General features: G+C 38.6%; 1 protein-coding gene across 1 annotated transcript in view; it reads right to left on the bottom strand.

Moving 5' to 3' along the window:
* Positions 1-19,573, bottom strand: part of LOC124622641 (myotubularin-related protein 6) — a 442,887-nt gene that overhangs the window by 36,565 nt on the left and 386,749 nt on the right. The window contains exon 10 of the mRNA XM_047148418.1: positions 10,158-10,413. Coding sequence (XP_047004374.1) covers positions 10,158-10,413 — 256 coding nt within the window. The remainder of the gene's footprint in view (positions 1-10,157; positions 10,414-19,573) is intronic.

Below are 19,573 nucleotides of genomic sequence, written 5' to 3'. Positions count from 1 at the left end.
CTGTTGGGTTTGTGAATTTTGGGGAGCATGTAGGTGTTGTGTGGGTTTTCATAGAGGTGGAGAGGGAAATAGATTCAAGGAAGAGATTCTGGGAAAGGCCTAACCCTTTAAGCAGGGATTGGAGATTAAATGGTTCAAATGGCTCTGAACACTGTGGGACTTAACATCTGAGGTCATCAGTCCCCTAGAACTTAGTACTACTTAAACCTAGCTAACCTAAGAACATCACACACATCCATGCCCGAGGCAGGATTCGAACCTGTGACCGTAGCAGTCGCACGGTTCCAGACTGAAGCGCCTAGAACCGCTCGGCCACTCCGGATGAGTTTATAGGCCTTTTTCTCCCTACACCCCACCTCCTGATGCTGCACCTGGCAGTCTCTAGTGCCTGTGTGCCCTGCCAGACAACACTTTTCTCTTCCCTCACCCATACCCTGCTACCCCACACTCTTCCCCGCCCCACTCCAGATTGATATTCATGCGACAGTCTCAGTCTGGTCAAAGCTGACAGTGGTGACAGCCGAGTGTGCATGACGTGCTTGCTTGTGTGAATGTTAGTACGTTTTCTTTGCTGAGGAAGGCCTTGGCCAATAGCTGCATGTGTAACAGTCTTTTTGTTGTGCCTGTCTGCAACTCACAGGTCATCTTTATGGAAAGTAGCGACAATACATTCCTTAGATTTTTGTTATTCCAGCCTGGAGTTTCCAGTGCTTGTTAATGCACCCTACATCCATTTGAACTCACTTGCTGTACTGTGGCCATGGCCTCCCTCTACAATTGTTATCCTACACACTTTCTTCCAGTGGCGAATTAGCTATTTCTTGATGTCTCAGCAAGTGTCCTATTCAACCAATCCCTTCTCCTAGTCAAGTTGCACCATGAATTACTTCCCTCTATGATTCAATTAAGTACCACCTCATTAGTTACCAGATCTATCCAACTAATCTTCAGCATTCTTCTGCATCACCACTTTTCAAAAGTTTCTATTCTTTTCTTGTCTCCTCTGTTTACTACCAACATATCACTCTGGTTATGTTGTTGATATATACTTTCAGGAAAGACTTCCTAACAAAATTATATTACATATAATACAAATGTTCTAAATTCTGTTCTGCTGGAGAGACAAAAACAATTGAAAGTCCATTACGAAAAAGCTAGATTGCTACTCACCATAAAGACTACACATTGATTGCACACAGGCACAACAATAAGAGTGTTATACATTGAGCTTTCAGCCAAAGACTTCTTCAGAAAGGAAAACACACACACACACACACACACACACACACACACACACACACACACACACAACTGCTATCAGTAGCCGCTCCGCCAGAATGCAACTGTGTCATATTGCAAAGCACCAGTCAGGAGTGGGCAGTGGAAATGATAGCAGGGTACAGGTGGTGGGAGAGAACCAGTACAGTCTGGCAGAGCGTGCAGGATATAGATGGCGGCAGGATAAGGCTACCAGACACAACATTGGGAGGCTTGTTGGAAAGAGAGAGGCCGGTGAAGTGGAAACTGTTGGGTGGAGGGTGTGGGAACATTAAGTTACCATATATTGAGGCCAGGATGAATTCAGAAGCTTGGAACATGTTGTAAGGGTAACTCCCATCTCCACAGTTCAGGAAAGACAGAAGCTGGTGGTAGAGGGGACAATTCTGATGGTTCGGGTTGTGAAGCAGCCACTGACACCCAGTGTTTTATGTTCAGCTGCATATTGCACCACAGGGTGGTCCACATTGCTCCTGGCCACACTTTGGTGGAGGCCATCCATCCTGCTAGACAGCTGGTTGGTAGTCATAGCAATATTAAAAGCTGTTTGATGATTGCAGCAGGGCTGGTATATGACATGGCTTATTCCACAAGTGGCCTGGGGTCTGATGGGGTAGGATAAATCTGTGACAGGACTGGAATAGGAGTGCTGGGTGTGTGTGTTTGGCAAGTTTTCCAGCTGGGTCTTCCACAGGGATATGATCCCAGTGGCAAGGGACTGTGACTGGGGGTGGCACAGAGATCAACTAGGAAGTTGTGGAGGGTGGATGGGTGACAGAACAGCACCTTAGAAAGGACGGAATGGATCTTTGATTATCTATCATCATGAGTGACATCCGACCAAAGTCCTGATGAAGGATGTGGTTCAGTTGTTCCAGTCCGGGATAGTACTGGGTGACAAAGAGGCTGCTCCTTTGTAGCTGGTTCTTGGTAGTAGTGGGAGGACTGGGGCCGTGTGGGGATCTGGCACCAGAAATCTGTTTGGGGGCTAGGTCTGGGGAAAAGTGCCTGCCTGCTGAAGGCTTTTGTGAGACCTCCAGCATACTGCGGAAGGGAGTTTTTGTCACTGCAGATATTCTGTCCCCAGGTGGCCAGGCTAAATGGGAGGGAATTTTTGGTGTGGAGAAGGGATGATATCTGTCAATATGCAGATACTGTTGATGGTTCGTAGTTTTAATGTGGACAGAGGTGTGGCTGGAGCCATCACGGAGGTGGTGGTCACCGTACAGGACCGTGGCATGCGAGGTGAAGTGGATGGGAGACAAGGTGTTGAGATTGTGAAGAATGAGGATATGTTGCACTTTCCTGAGTCCACATAATGATGATATCATCAAAGAACCTGAACCACACCAGGGGTTTGAGATGTTACGGAGGCTAGGGAGGTTTCCTCTAGATGGTCCATAAATAGGTTGTGACATGACACAGTTGGTTTGTGGCTGAAGCAGCAAGAGATAGCGGGCTTGTGTTTGTGTGCTCCAATCTAAAGTCTGACGAAGGCTTTGGCTGAAAGCTTGATGTGTAACAGTCCTTCCACTGTGTGTGTCTGCAATTCAATATGTCACCTTCATGATGAGTAGCAATCTGTCTTTCATAATCCTGTGATATCCCAACCTGGACTTTACATTGGCCGATTTTGTCTAACAGTTTTCTTCCATCCCACAGCCCAGTGTTATTTTCCTTTTACCACTCTCTAAAGCATTACTCTACTCCATGTCTGTTCTTTCTAATTTCCTGTGTTTTTTCATCTCCTTCCAAACCACACATGCTCTGACATCCGAACAGTACCAACAGTCTCAACTATACACAACATACGGCTATTTGACTGCACCGACTGCTGGTGCAACATCTCATACCACAAATCCTTCCCATTGATAATTATAATTATTCCTTCTGATCATATTTTCTAGCTCATTCTCATGTATTCTTTGCATGTTATTTTCCACACCAACCCGTGCCACACAAATTTGTGCACCATGACCTAACCAATCTCTCCCGGCCCCTTTCACCCTTATCTCAACATGCACACACTTCTGTATATCAGCTACTCCATTCTTTTTCCTCATATTTTTGTACATTTTTTATGTATGTGTTTGTGCTTGTGCACATTGTTATGTATTTGTGGTATTTTTACATACCTGTACTTATTTCCATGCATCTCATTCTGTTACCCAGCTCTCTTCATATGCCCATTTTCTACATCATTTCCAGTTATCCCTTTCCCTCGCTAAAACCCAGCCTGACATCATTTTCCTTAAACACTGGCTAAACCACAGAATCCCCCACAAACTAACCCTCAAAATTCCTATCTCTGGATCCCACCCCTACTTTTACAATGACCATCACCTTATCAGATTCTGCAAGTCTGTACCTCACAAATCTGGTACTGCAAAAATGCATCTCCACAGCACAAGCATTCCAGAACCACTTCTGCTTCCTCGACAGAATACTGCTACTGTGCACTCTCTACTATGTACATCACATCTCTCATATTGGATCCATTACACTACAGCACCTGGAACAGCATTCCAGACATCACCTCCCCCTATCCTACCCAAAGTGTTCCTCATCCATCCCTGTACCACCTAAACCCTGCCTGACTGACCTCCTCAAATTGCCACAGCCCCCCTAAACTTTCTATCAGCACTCCATTAAACCCAGAGCCGAAACAATTCCAGAACACTGTTGTTAACATTTTCACCAAAATACTCAGCTCCATAGAAGTTTCAGTCATATCCAAAGGTCTGACTTTCAGTCCAATGGCAAAATGTAAACATGCTGGACTTGTCGAAGACCTCCTCTCTTTCTCCTGATCCTTCAAATAGAAAACCTTCATGAGCAATAATTCCTCAAACCAAGGCCAAACTAATCCTAATACTGAACCCTACATCCCCAGTTCAAATCACCATCCAACCATCGTCCCCCCCCCCCCCCTCCCACCTAACCACACCCTGGTCACCTTCCAGAAAATCCTTACTTCCAACCTGGCCTCACCATCCTTCCACACGTCCCTTCCTCAGAACACCAATATTTCAGCGGAAGAAATGAAAGCCATACAAAGGCTCGGAGCAGATCCTGACCTAATCATCCTGCCTGCAGACAGTGACTCCGCCACTTTGGTTATGAACCACTCCTCCACCTATAGACTCTGCCAGAGTAAACCCATCCCAGGAGTCCAACATAATCTCCAGTCCCAGTTTAAAGCCTTAGATACTTCCCATAAGTACCACATCATTCATCAGAGCTCTGATTATCTATCATCATGCCCTAAAATGAGGGATATTCTATCCAAGACCCTTCCCATCCCTCCTAAAGTGATGTTCTGTCACCCACCCAAACTAAAAAACATCCTACTCGATCCCTATGCCACTCCCAAGCCCAACCCCATGCCTCACGGATCATATACCTGTGGAAGACCAAGGTGCAAGACTTTTCCAATAAACCCACCCAGCACTTACTATTCTAATTCTGTCACAGCCTTATCCCATCCCATCAGAGACTGGGCTGCCTGTGACTGCAGCCACGTCACACACCAGCTCTGCCACAATCACTGCACAGCTTCTTATATTGGTGTCACTATCAACCAGCTGCCCACCAGGATGAATGGCCGCCACCAAACTGTGGCCAAGAGCAAAGTGGACCACCCTGCAGCACAACATGCAGCTGAACATAATGTGCTTGATTTCAATGGCTGCTTCAGACCCAGGCCACTGGGATCCTACCCTCCACCACCAGCATTTCTAAAGCGTGCAAATGGGACTTATCCTCACAACACAGTCTCCATTTCTGAGGTAACCCTGGCCTCAAACTATGGTAACCTACTGGCCCCACAGCCACCACCCAACAGTTTCCATCCATCTGTGCTATCACCTCCTCCCAATTCACAACTCCTCACCCTCACTGTGTGCCACTCCCTGCCAATGCATCTACTAGTCTTTTTCTGCACTTCTCCTTTCCTGTTCTACCCTCCCCTCCTCTCCTCTCCCACAGCCTCCTGACGCTACACCTGGCAGCCTTGTCCTGCCAGCATCTAGTCTCTGCATGTTCTATCAGGCTGCACCGACTTCTTCCCCCCCACTTGTACCCTGCTATCCCTGTCCCACTCAGGAGTGGTGCTGCAGCATGGCATAGTTGCATTCTAGTTGGAGCAGATGGAGATAGTGGTCATGTGTGCAGGAGATGTGCTTGCTTACTTGAATGTGTGTGTGTGTTTTCCTTTCTGAAGAAGGCTTTGGCTGAAAGCTCCACGTGTAACAGTCTTTTCATAGCACCTGTTGCAACTCAACATGTCATCTTTACGGTGAGTGTCAATTTATCCTTTTCATAATACTGGAGAGAGAACCACTTTCATACTATTAACAAATTTGGCATTTTTTAATCCAGTTTCCTTCTATTGCAATTTTGACTGTAGCACTTGTTGGTTTCATTGCTAATATATTCAAATACATCGTTCCCAATATATCATTCTACAATATCCTTGCTGCACTGTGTATCTTTGGGAAATGTGTGGATCTGAAGATTCTTCAAGTTTATTACTGGTCCTCAGTAAATCATAGTTTGTCTTCTTCGTCTGATTCATCCGAATCAGTTGGCAACTATAGTGTTCGCCAAATTCTTCTTGGACGTATTTCACTATCTTTCGATGATTATGCTTCACTTTCATTTTTTTGATATCCAATGTCTTCTTCCCAATTGGCCAAGTTGTCCGGAATGTCAGACAAGACATCCGTGCATTCATCATAAATGATCATATTGTCTCTTTCATTTCCCATGATGAAAGTGTACAAGTAGTTATAAAAACAAAAAACTTGTTGCTGTGTGTAACTTATTGTTATCTAAACAAAACACCAACAGAATGAAAGAGATACTAAAGTGCTGTCACCGGCCACTGAGCGATACTATGCTCACAACACCACTGTGGTATTGCCAGACTGCAAAGTGTTAATATCTTTGATATTTTCTTAATATCACCCGTAATTCCCTATCCTCGTTTGTTCTTATTGGACAGAGTGATACTTGGCATAAGAATACTTCTATTGTCACAAAATATCGTAAATTTGAAAACTGAAGTTGCAGACGTATTTCTGGGTCAGTTGTTGCAAGTTGTCATAATGTCAAAATATTCAAATTACACAGTAAAATTTAAATTAAAAGTGTTATTTTATGCCGATACAAATGGAGTAAAAGCTGCAGAAAGACATTTCTCCACTGATCCTAATTCAATATGATACTGGCGGAGACAAAAAGATAAACTCATGGCTGCAAAGGCAAGCTCCAAATCTTTCTGTGGGCCTGAAACTGGAAATATCCCCAAAACTGATAATTGTGTAATTGCTCATGTCAATGAGTTTAGAAATGATGGTTGTACTATCTCTTATTAAATGATTCAGAACAAAGCTCACGAGATACTTGCCATGCTCAACACTGACAGAAAGGATTTTAAAGCAAGAATTAGTTGGGTGTTTCGTTTTATGAGATGGCAAATTCTCATTCTACAAAGGAGAACATCTTTGAGCCAGCACTTACCTTGAGACTACACTGATAAGGTAATTGAATTCCATCATTACGTAAGTGTGACAGCAATATGACTATTTGCTCTCCCATGTCGGTAATGCTGACCAGACACCAATGTGTTCTGATACGTCCCACACCACCACCACCATAGTTCCAACTGGCTCAAAAAAGTGTCCCAGTGAATATAATTGTAACAGAGAAACTAAGGTGCACAGTGATTTGCATTACAGCAGATGGCAATGAACTTCCACCACGTGTAATCTTTAAAAGGAAGACATTACCAAAGGAGATTGCCCTACATGGAATTCATTTACGAGTTCAGGAAAAGGGCTGGATGACAGCAGGTTTGATGATGAATAGTTGAAGGGATGGAGAAATGATGTATCAGGTAGGTAAAAGTTATATTAATGGTAATTTGTGAAAAAAGTAGTACCTACTAGTATTTCCTGTTTTATACGAGCAGTCAATCATGAAAGAAGGTTGTATACATGGAAGAGGCCTGGAGACACTGGAAGGTTTCAGACAGTTTATATAATAGTAAGACAGAGATTTAGGAACCAGGTTTTAAATTCTGAGGCATTTCCAGGGGCAGATCTGTAATCTGACCACAATCTATTGGTTATGAACTGTAGATCAAAACTGAAGAAACTGGGAATAGGTGGGAGTTTAAGGAGATGGGATCTGGGTAAACTGAAAGAACCAGAGGTTGTAGAGAGTTTCAGAGAGAGCATTAGGGAATGATTGACAAGAAACACGGAAAGGAATACAGTAGAAGAAGAATGGATAGCTTTAAAAGATGAAATTGTAAAATCAGCAGAGGAGCAAGTAGATAAAAAGATGAGGTCTTGTAGAAATCCTTGGCTAACAGAAGAGATATCGAACTTAATTGATGAAAGGAGAAAATACAAAAATGCAGTAAATGAAGCAGGCAAAAAGGAATACAAACGTCTCAAAAATGAGATCGACAGGAAGTGCAAAATGGCTAAGCAGGGATGGCTAGAGGACAAATGTAAGGATGTAGAGGCTTGTCTCACTAGGGGTAAGATAGATACTGCCTACAGGAAAATTAAAGAGACCTTTGGAGAAAAGAGAGCCACTTGTATGAATATCAAGAACTCAGATGGAAACCAGTTCTAAGCAAAGAAGGGAAAGCAGAAAGGTGGAGGGAGTATATAGAGAGTCTATACGAGGGCGATGTTATGGAAATGGAAGAGGACATACATCAAGATGAAATGGGAGATATGATACTGCATGAAGAATTCGGCAGAGCACTGAAAGACCTTAGTCGAAACAAGGCCTTGGGAGAGCCGGTCCTGACAAAACTCTACCGTCTGGTGAGCAAGATGTGCGAGACAGTCGAAATACCCCCAGACTTTCAGAAGGATATAATAATTCCAATCCCAAAGAAAGCAGGTGTTGACAGATGTGAAAATTAACGAACTATCAGTTTAATAAGTCATGGCTGCAAAATACTAACACAAATTCTTTACAGACGAATGGGAAAACTGGTAGAAGCCAACCTCGGGGAGGATCAGTTTGGATTCAGTAGAAATGTTGGAATACGTGAGGCAATATTGACCCTACGACGTATCTTAGAAGATAGATTTTAAGGAAAAGCAAACCTACGTTTCTAGCATTTGTAGACTGAGAGAAAGCTTTTGGCAATATTGTTGGAGTACTCTCTTTCAAATTCTGAAGGTGGCAGGGATCAAATGCAGGAAGCGAGAGGCTATTTACAATTTGTACAAAAAACAGATGGCAGTTATATGAGTCGAGGGGCATGAAAGGGAAGCAGTGATTGGGAAGGGAGTGATACAAGATTGTAGCCTATGCCCGATGTTATTCAATCTGTATATTGAGCAAGCAGTAAGGGAAACAAAAGAAAAATTTTGAGAAGAATTAAAATCCATGGAGAAGTAATAAAAAAACTTTGAGGTTCGCCGATGCCATTGTAATTCTGCCAGAGAGAGCAAATGACCTGGAAGAGCAGTTGAACGGAATGGACAGTGTCTTGAAAGGAGAACATAAGAGGGACATCAACAAAAGCAAAACGAGAATAATGGAAAATAGTCTAATTAAATCAGGTGATGCTGAGGGAATTACATTAGGAAATGAAACACTTACAGTAGTAGATGAGTTTTGTTATTTGGGGAGCAAAATAACTGATTATGGTCGAAGTAGAGAGGATATAAAAGGTAGACGGGCAATGGAAAGAAAAGTGTTTTTGAAGAAGAGAAATTTTTTTAAAATCGAGTGTAGATTTAATTGTCATGAAATCTTTGCTGAAAGTGTAGCCATATATGGAAGTGAAGCATGGACGATAACTAGTTCACACAAGAAGGAATGGTGAAGATTAGATGGGTAGATCACATAACTAATGAGGAGGTACTGAAGAATTGGGGAGAAGATAAATTTGTGGAAGAACTTGACTAGAAGATGGGATCGGTTGGTAGGACATGCTCTGAGGCATCAAGGGATCACCAATTTAGTATTGGAGGGCAGTGTGGAGGGTAGAAATCGTAGAGGGAGACCGAGAGATGAAAACACTAAGCAGATTCAGAAGGATGTAGGGTGCAATAGTTACTTGGACACGACGCAGCTAGTGCAGGATACAGTAGCATGGGGAGCTGCATCAAACCAGTCTCTGGACTGAAGACTACAAAAACAACGAGCAGTCAACACATGTTAACGTAATTCCTGTACAGGGAAGGACATTTCAAATGAAATGTCGCAGACTGGTATTGGTGGATAAATATGATACTGCAGTAACTGTGTTATTAAGAATAACGACTCAATGTACCTTCAGACATGCAAGCATGTGCTGTAGAAGCCCAGTGTGTCACCAGTGTTTGATGCATAGTTCTTGTACAGTGCATATTGTTTGTCATATGTAACCCCCTGGTGTTGGTGTTGGTGGTGGTGGTGGCGGCGACAATGTTAGTGGAAGTTTATGTAACAAAATGAAGTAATAACAGAGACAAAATATGTGGCTGTTTTGTTTCAACACCAAAGGGAGGAAATTAAGTTCTCCAATATATATATTTACTACAGTAACATGTGAAAGTAGAGCTCGTGACACCACATGACACTTCAAGACATGTCATGCTATTACAAAGGGCACCAAGGTTTCTTGGTCTTTCAAGCATCAGATCCTATGTTTCATCTGTATAGCATTAAGAAGCTACAGTTTTGCACTCCACCTCCAATTTATTTTTAACTGTAGTTTTTCACTATATATCTGCCCCCATCCCTCTCTGTAACAGAACATTAAGTAGCTCCCTCTGACTTCTGTGCTGAGAGAGGCTCTTTGTAACAAACATTTTAGGATGGTATTACATTATATAGGATTTAGTTTTCAAACTAAATACCTTGTTAAGCTGTTTTATGTGATCCTCAAGAGAAGCACTATGATCACAAGTGGCCAATAACAAATCACCCAATGGTTCACGTGGGTGGACACCACTTTCAAAGCGACAGTACATTCCTCTCCAAAACCGTATATTTTGTGGTGCCAAATTTGGAGAAAGCATATCAGATGTCCCTTCTGAACAGTAGAGTGGATTAATGTACTCGTTCATATGATTTGCCATATAGCCCCAAAGAGAATATGTTCTCTCACTCAGCCTGAAACATGAAAAGGTTATAAGCATACAAGAAGAAGTACATACAGGTCCAATTTCAGTACTTTAATAATACAAAAATTCAGTAGAGTTTAGGGGAAGTGACAATTTTCATAATTGTTTGAAAATAAGTATAATAAATGATGACAAATGGAAAGTTATTAAACTAGCAGCGAAATAATGCTTTAGGTCAAGAGGGTAATTTTTTAATGTAGTCTCTTTTAGGTCAACACAACTCATTCAGCACTTTTTCAGTCAGCAGATTCCATTCCTGCAGTACCTTTAAGAAAGGTCTGCAAAGTAACCATTTATAACTTGCATAATCATGACACTAGACTCGACGAGTTTCCAGCAACAAATTGGTAGAAGTCAGAGGCTATCAAAACTCGTGAATACAATAGATGTTTCAACATCACATAGTTCAAATCCGTCAGTTTTCCACTATCATTATCAATCATGATGAGAAAGAGGTTTTTTTCCTTTCTTTACCAGTTCATGTTTTTATTCACTTATTTTCCTCCGGCTGATCCATAAGATTACATAGTACTCACCAGTTATTACTCTTTCTGTTTGCAAGTTAACAGTTATAAAAATTTTCCTTTAGTACCCCAGAGCTCACTGGCTTCATCTCTTAACATAATACAGACTTATGATTTCTCAGGTTTTCTCAGTGTGATTAATTAACAGAGTGCTTTCGAGTGTTCAGCTGAGTTGAATTGTTACGCTTTCCTGGTATACAATTATTCTGAAATGTTACTGGGTATTCAGCTGGGTGGCATAGTGCCAATTGTGTGATATTTCAGCAAATTTCGTGATATTTCAGCAAATTGATTTGTTTCCATCTTCAGTTTGCCAAAATATCACACCATATGTATGACACTAACCTGGCTGAACACTCAGGAAAAAAAATCAGGAGTTGTTGATTCCATTTTTCTGCACCATATTTCACGGAGCAACCTTGCATTTTCTTCAGGTGCTGTTGAGTTGGGTCATTATGTATATTCACTGCCTAAACTTCAACCTGCTAGAATTATTGAGTTATGTGTCACTATTTATCACCAAGTTCAAGTCTGTTTTTTTTTTCAGATCTGATGGACGAGATGGCTGGGGATATCTTGATAAACTGAGTGTGGGTCCCAAGCCATGCTTAAATTTAGAACTCTGTTCAGTCTATTAAATATTTTTGACATCTTTACTGTGATAGACTCCTTAATTACACTGGTGCATAAATTTTCTGTTTGCACCATGATATTGATCTCATCGCATTTCATTTTGTGACTGTACTTCAGGCAGTGCAATCAACAGTTTGCTTGAACACTCGAAAGTACATCATTGATCCAAACACTGCTAGACAAAATTAATTTTTGCATTTACTTTTGGTGGACATTCATCAAGTGTCACTTTTATCTTACAAACAGTAATCTCAGAGTTAATTTCTCATGTAAAACGCACTATACTTTTTCTCCTGTTACGCATATTGTGTTGGCTGTTTCATGTATGGGATGTCTCAAAAAGTATGCTACAACTTTCATGTGTTACAGCATCCAAACTAATTAAGATATTTACACCATCTTTGGATTATGTGACAGAGAAGCAAAGTTTTGTATGTGTGTGCTCCAAATTCTTGTGAGTGAAGCATACCAACAGTAATTCGAGAAACAGCTCAGTGTGTGGCATGGTTTATTCAGACCAAATCAGAGATGGAGGTTCAAAGAAACTTGCAAATATGGTTGTCTGACCGTACACTGATGGACTTCTTTCCATGAGGTGTGCCAAAGATAGGGACCACTAAATGCCTGTCAACTACACTGTTGCTCCCATTGCTACAGCTGATGTGGATATGTAACACCTATCATACATAGAGCTTCAATAGAGACTGGACGTTGCATGTGTCACTAAGGGTTGTAATGGATCTGGGAGATGTGTTATTTTCTACCGGATTTGTCGATACCAAATCTAATGACGGAGGTTTTAAATGTTTTCTTATATGTTTGTCAGAATATTTTTTGTGAATTATAATTTGCCTTATTTTATGCTAATTTGCTTATATGTTTGAGAGTGGCAGCATATTGATTAATATTAGTAGATGTGATGAAGAATATCAAAGAGACTGGTTACAAGTGGAAGCTTGTGTGTTGTGTGAAATGTCTTTGACACTGGAGTCATCTTTGACCGTAGCCAGTCGGCAGTGAACTCTTGGTGTGTGCAACAGTGGAAAAATGTGCAGGTCCCCGTTAAAATAATTTGCAAGTGAACAGGAAATATGAATTATGTTACTACTTTTTTTATATATACATCAAGAAGGAACCACATTCGAAGAAATGGTATTTGAAGCACCAAAAATGAGGCAAACGCATTGAACCAGGTCATTTCTGCAGTCGACGAAACAGCATTGTGGAATCATACTTTCACTAGACGACTGAAGCCAACACAGAAAAGTCAAATATCATCTTATAAACATTTTACGGAAAAGTGAGTACTGTCACGAAATATGCTAAATTCAAGTATATAAAAAATAGTGAGCATATTTCAACTGTGGACTGTAGCCGGGATATTGTGTTCACATGATCTTCAACAGTGCTAAGAAGAAGAAAATTTTTGTGTGTTAATACCAGTTTTTCAGAATGTGTGTTACAGTACTTGTGTTCATCGTGAAGTAAAAGTTTTGGAGAAGAAATGTTTCGGCAAAAAATATAATTTGCGACAGAAGAAGGAATTTCAAGAATTTTGGTCAACAATCACATGGATGGAAAACATGGATTTGCAACAGTAGAAGAGAGTTCCAGATAAGTCACGAAACCCTCGTATGTTGTTAAAACAATATTTTTATCTTGTTTTCTACTGTTGTGTTTAAATTTTTTTTTCTTCACACTGACTTATGAGATTTTCGAGAGTATTGTGCCTAAAGTAGAAAACAGTAATTTAATAGAATTTGAAAATCAGGACAGGTCAAATGAAACAGAAAGAACCGATCAATTTGATTTAAAAAGTTTTTTTGTAAATTTCACGAAAGAAATTAAACAATCAGTTGACAACAATAAGACATACTGGGATGAAAAAATTGATAACATTTTGTTGCTAGTCCAACCAGTCAATACCCAAGTGGGTGATCTTTCGAACAGGGTTGGGAATGGTGAGAAAAAAATTGTATCTGTGGAAGCAAAAGTAAAAGAAATTGATGCTAAATTGAACGATGAAATTAATACTGTAAAAAATGAGTTACTGGCCGATAGGGAAAGAAATTTAATTGATTTTAATGAGATAAAAAGGGAAATTAAAAATTTGGATGAGAACACAAAAGTTTTAGTAAAAACTGTAGAACAAAAAACTGACAATCGTTTGGTTACTCTAGAAAAAAAGTAGAATGCAATGATTTAGAAACAAAAATCTGTCACAGAACTTAGCAAAGAAATTGAAAGTTTCGACATTGAATTTCAAAGCAAAAATCACAATGTCAACACATGCAATCTTGTATCTAATATTCCAGTGAAGCACTTTTCGGTAGATGGACCCTTACATCCCGTTGATTTTATACAGTATTGTAAGGATTGTTTTTTACCTCACTCACCAGATGATATGAAAATTAAATTTGTGAAAAAATTCTTGGAAGGGGAAGCTTTGACTTGGGCAAACCAGATTGTAACTGAAAGGATGACCTTTTCAGAATATTAATCAAAATTTCTGGAAATTTTTTGGGATGATCTAAAACAAACTAGAATCAAAAGTGAATTTTTGAATGGGAAAAACTATAGAGAATGAGATGGGAGCATGAAACAATTTTGCAAAAGTGAACTTCAAAAACCTATTCATTTAACAAAACCTTTGGATGACTTAATCAAAATTGATACCTTAAAGAGAAGGTTGCCATCAGCAATGCAGTAGAGTCTAGTTCACTGTCCTGATAGGAATGTTGAGCAGTTTCTCTATTATACTGAAAAGTCGGATAGGGTAACAACAAGACCACACAGTGGGTTTACTCAGAAAGGTAGTGGTCAAAATTGGGGAAATGATAACTTTCAAAAAAGGGAACAAAACAATTATCACAGTGTCATTCAAAATTCAGGGGGATATAACAATAATTTTCAAAAGAAGGACCATAATTTTCATCCAAAACAAGAACAACATTTTCGCAGAAATAATCAACAAAATAGAGAACACTTTAGGGATCAAAATCACAGATATTTTGCTAGAAATCAGTACAACAGCAACTGCCAACCACCAGGTAATGTTTGGCATAGGAATGGGAACAGAAATGTTGATCAGAGACATTGGCAGAACCACAATCAGCAGTTTAAACAGGAACCAGTTGTTATTCAAGAAATAAAAAACGAGTAGACACCCCCTTGAAGGTCCGCAAGGTTGAGGCAGAAGGTGAGCGTGATGAAAGTACCAATGAATGTGACTATCATAAACCCAAACATGACAGATCCAAACCTAAGCTATCACATGAGGTCATTAGTTGTTACTTATTGAAGAAATGTCAGGAGGAAAATAATAATGATATTGATAAAGATAAAATTTTCAGTACACAAGAACATACAGTAGATAAAAGTAATCGTGATTCATTTAATTTAACAGAGTTTTACACTTAGACAAAAAAGAACACCACTTTGTCAGATGATGTAATTCGTAGTCAGATTTGTAGTAGTTCAGAGACGTGTGTGAATGAAAGGGAGAGTGCATGCTGTGAGAATGAATGTATTGGTGAAAGGGATCTGGTAACTTTAGAAAGGGGAAATAATATTTTGAGGGATAATTTGAATGTGTATGACCTGAATATGTGTAATGATAATGATGTTAATGATAATGTTGATGATAAAGTTGATAATGATGGTAATATTATTGATGATGATGTTGAGGAATGGTGTTTCATTAGTTTAAATAGGGAGTTGGGTATACACATGGTTGAAAATGGATTAAATAGTGAGAATATTATAGAAATTCCCAGGGATGTTACCAGGATGAATAAGGCTCGCAAGCAGGGTGTATGTAAAAGCGTGAATTTTGATGTTGTTGGTAAAGAATCTGACTACACAAATAACGACGACACATGTGTAACTTCTAGCCTAAGTGAAACATTTACAGATACTAATGACACACACACGTCTTATGAATCTATGGCTGAACAGTGAAAATATTTCTTTTGACAAAAACTTTGGAAAGATGCTTATTAATGTATATGAAACTATATGTCCTGAGTGGTGGAAAAAGATGAGATATTTTATTTTTGAAAAGGTGAGGGATAAGTACTTCAACAGTATACTATGTGATTTGGATGAAAATTCTTGGCTACTTGAGATAATAGAGAGTACTAATAACAATTTTGTATCTTGTGCAAATTTTATAGCTGTGACAAATAATACATATAATGGTATACCATACGATTCTGATAAGTATAGGTTTGGGGAAATTGAAAGTGATTTATTTCATGAGGATGTAGGTTCTGAGAAAAGCGATCAATTTTGCAGTCCTTATATAAAAGTTCAAATTGGGTCATGGATTGGTAAATGTTTAATTGATACAGGACGTGAGATCTCGGGAATATCTGAAAGGTTAAGCAAGAAATTAAAAGTGGGGAAAGAGTGTGTTGAAATGCCAGTTGTTGGGGTAAAGATAAAAGGTGCTACTGGGAAGAGCAGTAAATTGGTAAAAAGCCAGGCTTTAGTGACATTTTTAATTGAAGGCAAGTTGTTCACACATGGATGTTTTGTAATTCAGGAATTTAATGAGGATTTTCTTTTGGGTATGAATTGGATAGTAAAAGTAAATACAGCATTTGATTGGAGTGGAAGAAAACTTTTGATAGAAACCAGTGAAAGGGAATACATTCAGACAAAATTTGTGAAGACACTTGGGGATCAGAGTAATAGAAATTTTGACAGAATCAATTTACTAAAAGAAAATAGCTTGGAGAACATTGAAAGTCATAGATTTGATACTGATGAAGTTGAATTTGGGAATTTAGTATATTTGAAAATTTCAGAAACACAAAATTTATCTGGGGAGCAAAAACAACAGTTAGAAAATCTGCTGTGGGAATACAGCGATGTTTTCAGTGACATACCTGGTAGGGTAAATGGTTATCGGTGTGAGCTTCAGGTAAAACCTCATGAACCATTTTTCATAAAACCATACGGTATTGCAATATCAAAAAGACCTGCTGTTGAGAAAGAGCTGAAAAAGATGGAAGGATGTAATATAATAGAAAGGAGTATCAGTGCATATAATAATCCTTTAGTAGTTCTTTCGAAAAAAGATGGTGGAGTAAGATTGGTTTTGGACTCTAGGCACTTAAACAAAATTTTGTTCAGACAGACAGACCATCCCGAAAATATTGATGAGTTACTCTATAAATTACAGATATAAAATATATGTCAAGTTTGGATCTAACTTCGGGTTTTCATCAGGTACCACTTTCAGTTAATTCTATAAAATATACTGCTTTCTTGTACAATGGTAAGAGTTACCAATATTGTGTTGTGCCATTTGGGTTAAATTCTTCTGTTTCCGAATTTATAAGAGCTTTGGATCATGTACTGGGGCAAAAGAACTTGCATCTAAACTGATAATTTATGTAGATGACATTTTGGTACAGGGCAAAATTGGGAGGAACATTTTTCGATTTTGAAGTCAGTTTGTGAAAAGCTTAGAAAAGGGGGGATGACATTGAAATCAGAGAAATGTAAATTTGCATTTCTGAATTAAAATTTTTGGGACATGTTGTTGTCACAGAAAAGGGAATTTTGGCAGTTCCAGAAAAAATTAAAGCAATTTCAGAAATTCCTATTCCTAAGACTAAAAAACAATTAAAGTCATTCTTTGGATTATGCAGTTATTACGGAAAACATAAGTGATCAGAGTCTGAACGCACCATGTTTAAGTCAGTTACTTAAGAAAAACACTGTTTGGGTTTGGGATAAAAGTTGTCAGGAAGAGTTTGATAAAATTAAGCAAGAGTCGAGGAAGCAACATTTTTTACAGAGACGTGATTTTAATTTACCATTTTGTTTTAACACTGATAGCAGTAATTATGGGCTTGGAGCAGAGTTATTTCAAGAAAGATTAGAGAATGGAGATAAGATACATTGTACAATAGCATTTGCAAGCAGAATGTTGCTCAAGCATAAGAAAAATTATACAATCAGAGAGAAGGAACTTTTGGCAATTCATTGGGCTTTTACAAAATTTAGAATTTACCTTATTGGACATAAAACCATAGTATTTTCGGATCACAAAGCTTTGAGTTACTTACAAGAGTGCAAATTATACCACAGTAGATTGACCAGATGGGCAATATTTCTGCAACAGTTTGGCTTTGAAATCAAGCACATAAAAGGTTCTGAGAATATAGTAGCTGATTCACTTTCAAGGTTACCAATTGGGGGAAAAAAGGAGATTTTTGAACAAGAGGAGGGAAAGCAATTTAAAATTAGATACTTGAAAGAGGTGGAAAATGAGAAAACAATTAGAGCTATGTGTAACAAAATTAGGAAAAATCAAAATTTAGATCAAAGTTGAAAATTAATCAAAGAATGTTTAGGCAAGAAGGGGTATGAGAAACTTGATGGATTTTACAAATTACATAAGGGGATTTTATTTCGGAGAACAGATGTAGATTCTGATAATTGGAAACAGTGTTGGCCAGAGGCAGATGCTGAAAAGCTGATCATTTACATACATGAAAGTTTTGGTCATTGTGGGACACAGAAGTGCATTCGAAAGATACAAGAAAACGTTTATTTTTACAATATTGGAAAGAAGGTAAGAAAAGAATTGGCAACCTGTGACAAATGTCAGAGTGTTACAGTGAGCAATCAAAGATGTGGCGGAGAGATTCAAAACATTATTCCGGAAAAACCTTTAGATCTTATCGCTGTGGACTTATATGGAATGTTACCAAAGAGTAAAGGAGGTCACTGTTACGTATTTGTTGTGGTAGATGTATTTTCAAAATTAATTAAACTATATCCAGTGAAAAAAGCTAATAGCCATGAAATTGTAATAAAAATTGAAAGAGGTTATTTCGCACAGGTGGGAAAACCAAAAGCTATATTATCAGATAATGGTTCACAGTTCACCTCTAAAATTTGGAATCAGTTTATTGAAAGATCAAAATTGAAGCATACACTTATATCTGTTTATTGCCCATTCACCAATCCTGCAGAAAGATATATGAGGGAAATTGGGAGACTTCGCAGAACCTATTGTAGCCATAAACATCCAACCTGGTTTGAGCACATTTGAAATTTTGAAGATATAATGAATAGCCTACAACATACTTCCACAGGATTTTCATCGTATGAGATTATGTTTAATATCAGACCTGCAAATCTTGTATCAGAACTTACTGAATTTCCTAAATGTACACCTTTAACTATGCAAGAGAGAGAAGATATCGTCAGGGAAACTATGAGGAAACAAGGGGAAAAGAGGAATAGAAGACATAACAACAGGGTCAAATTAACCACTTTCGAAATTGGGGATCTTGTTCTTGTAAAATCTCATGAAAAATAAAAAATGTTAACTTCAGAAATTAAAAAATTCTTTGATATCTACACTGGGCCTTTTGAAGTCATAGAAAATCCATACCCTAATGCCTATCATTTGGTATACCCTAAGTCAAAGATATTATTTGGTCTCAGGAATGTTCTCTCTTAGAAACTGTATAAACAGAAATCATAATTTCTAAATTTAAATAACCTATTTTCATTTAACACAAAAGTCCTCCACTGGAACATGCTTGTTAGAACAAAACTACCTGTACAACCAAGTATGTATATTTGCATGTATAAGTTAATAATTTGAAGTCACATGTTAATTGAAACTGATGAAAAAACACTATTGTAACAAAGAATGAGAGTAAGAGTTATTACTACTTGTTTTTACAAAAAAAAAAAAAAAAAAAAAAAAAAAAAAAAAAAAAAAAAAAAAAAAAGTCTCCATAGTAAGCATTTATGAATTTTTTCTAATTTTTGGAAGCTAAGTCTTCCCTGTGGGTGAAGACATGATGTGAGGACATGCATGCAAAGATATAAGTTTCAAAACCAATTTCAGATAAAGCCTCATGATATGTGAGAAATTTATTATTCTTTATACTGATGTTGTGGGGAGCGAAAGTTCTCTTCACAAGAATGTGACTTGTAGTAATATTGTAGTAGAGAGGC

This window comes from Schistocerca americana, chromosome 7 (genome assembly GCF_021461395.2).
Source record: "Schistocerca americana isolate TAMUIC-IGC-003095 chromosome 7, iqSchAmer2.1, whole genome shotgun sequence".
Classification (NCBI taxonomy): Eukaryota; Metazoa; Arthropoda; class Insecta; order Orthoptera; family Acrididae; genus Schistocerca; species Schistocerca americana.
Note: the sequence above shows the minus strand (reverse complement) of the source record. Positions and strands in the feature narration are given on the sequence as shown.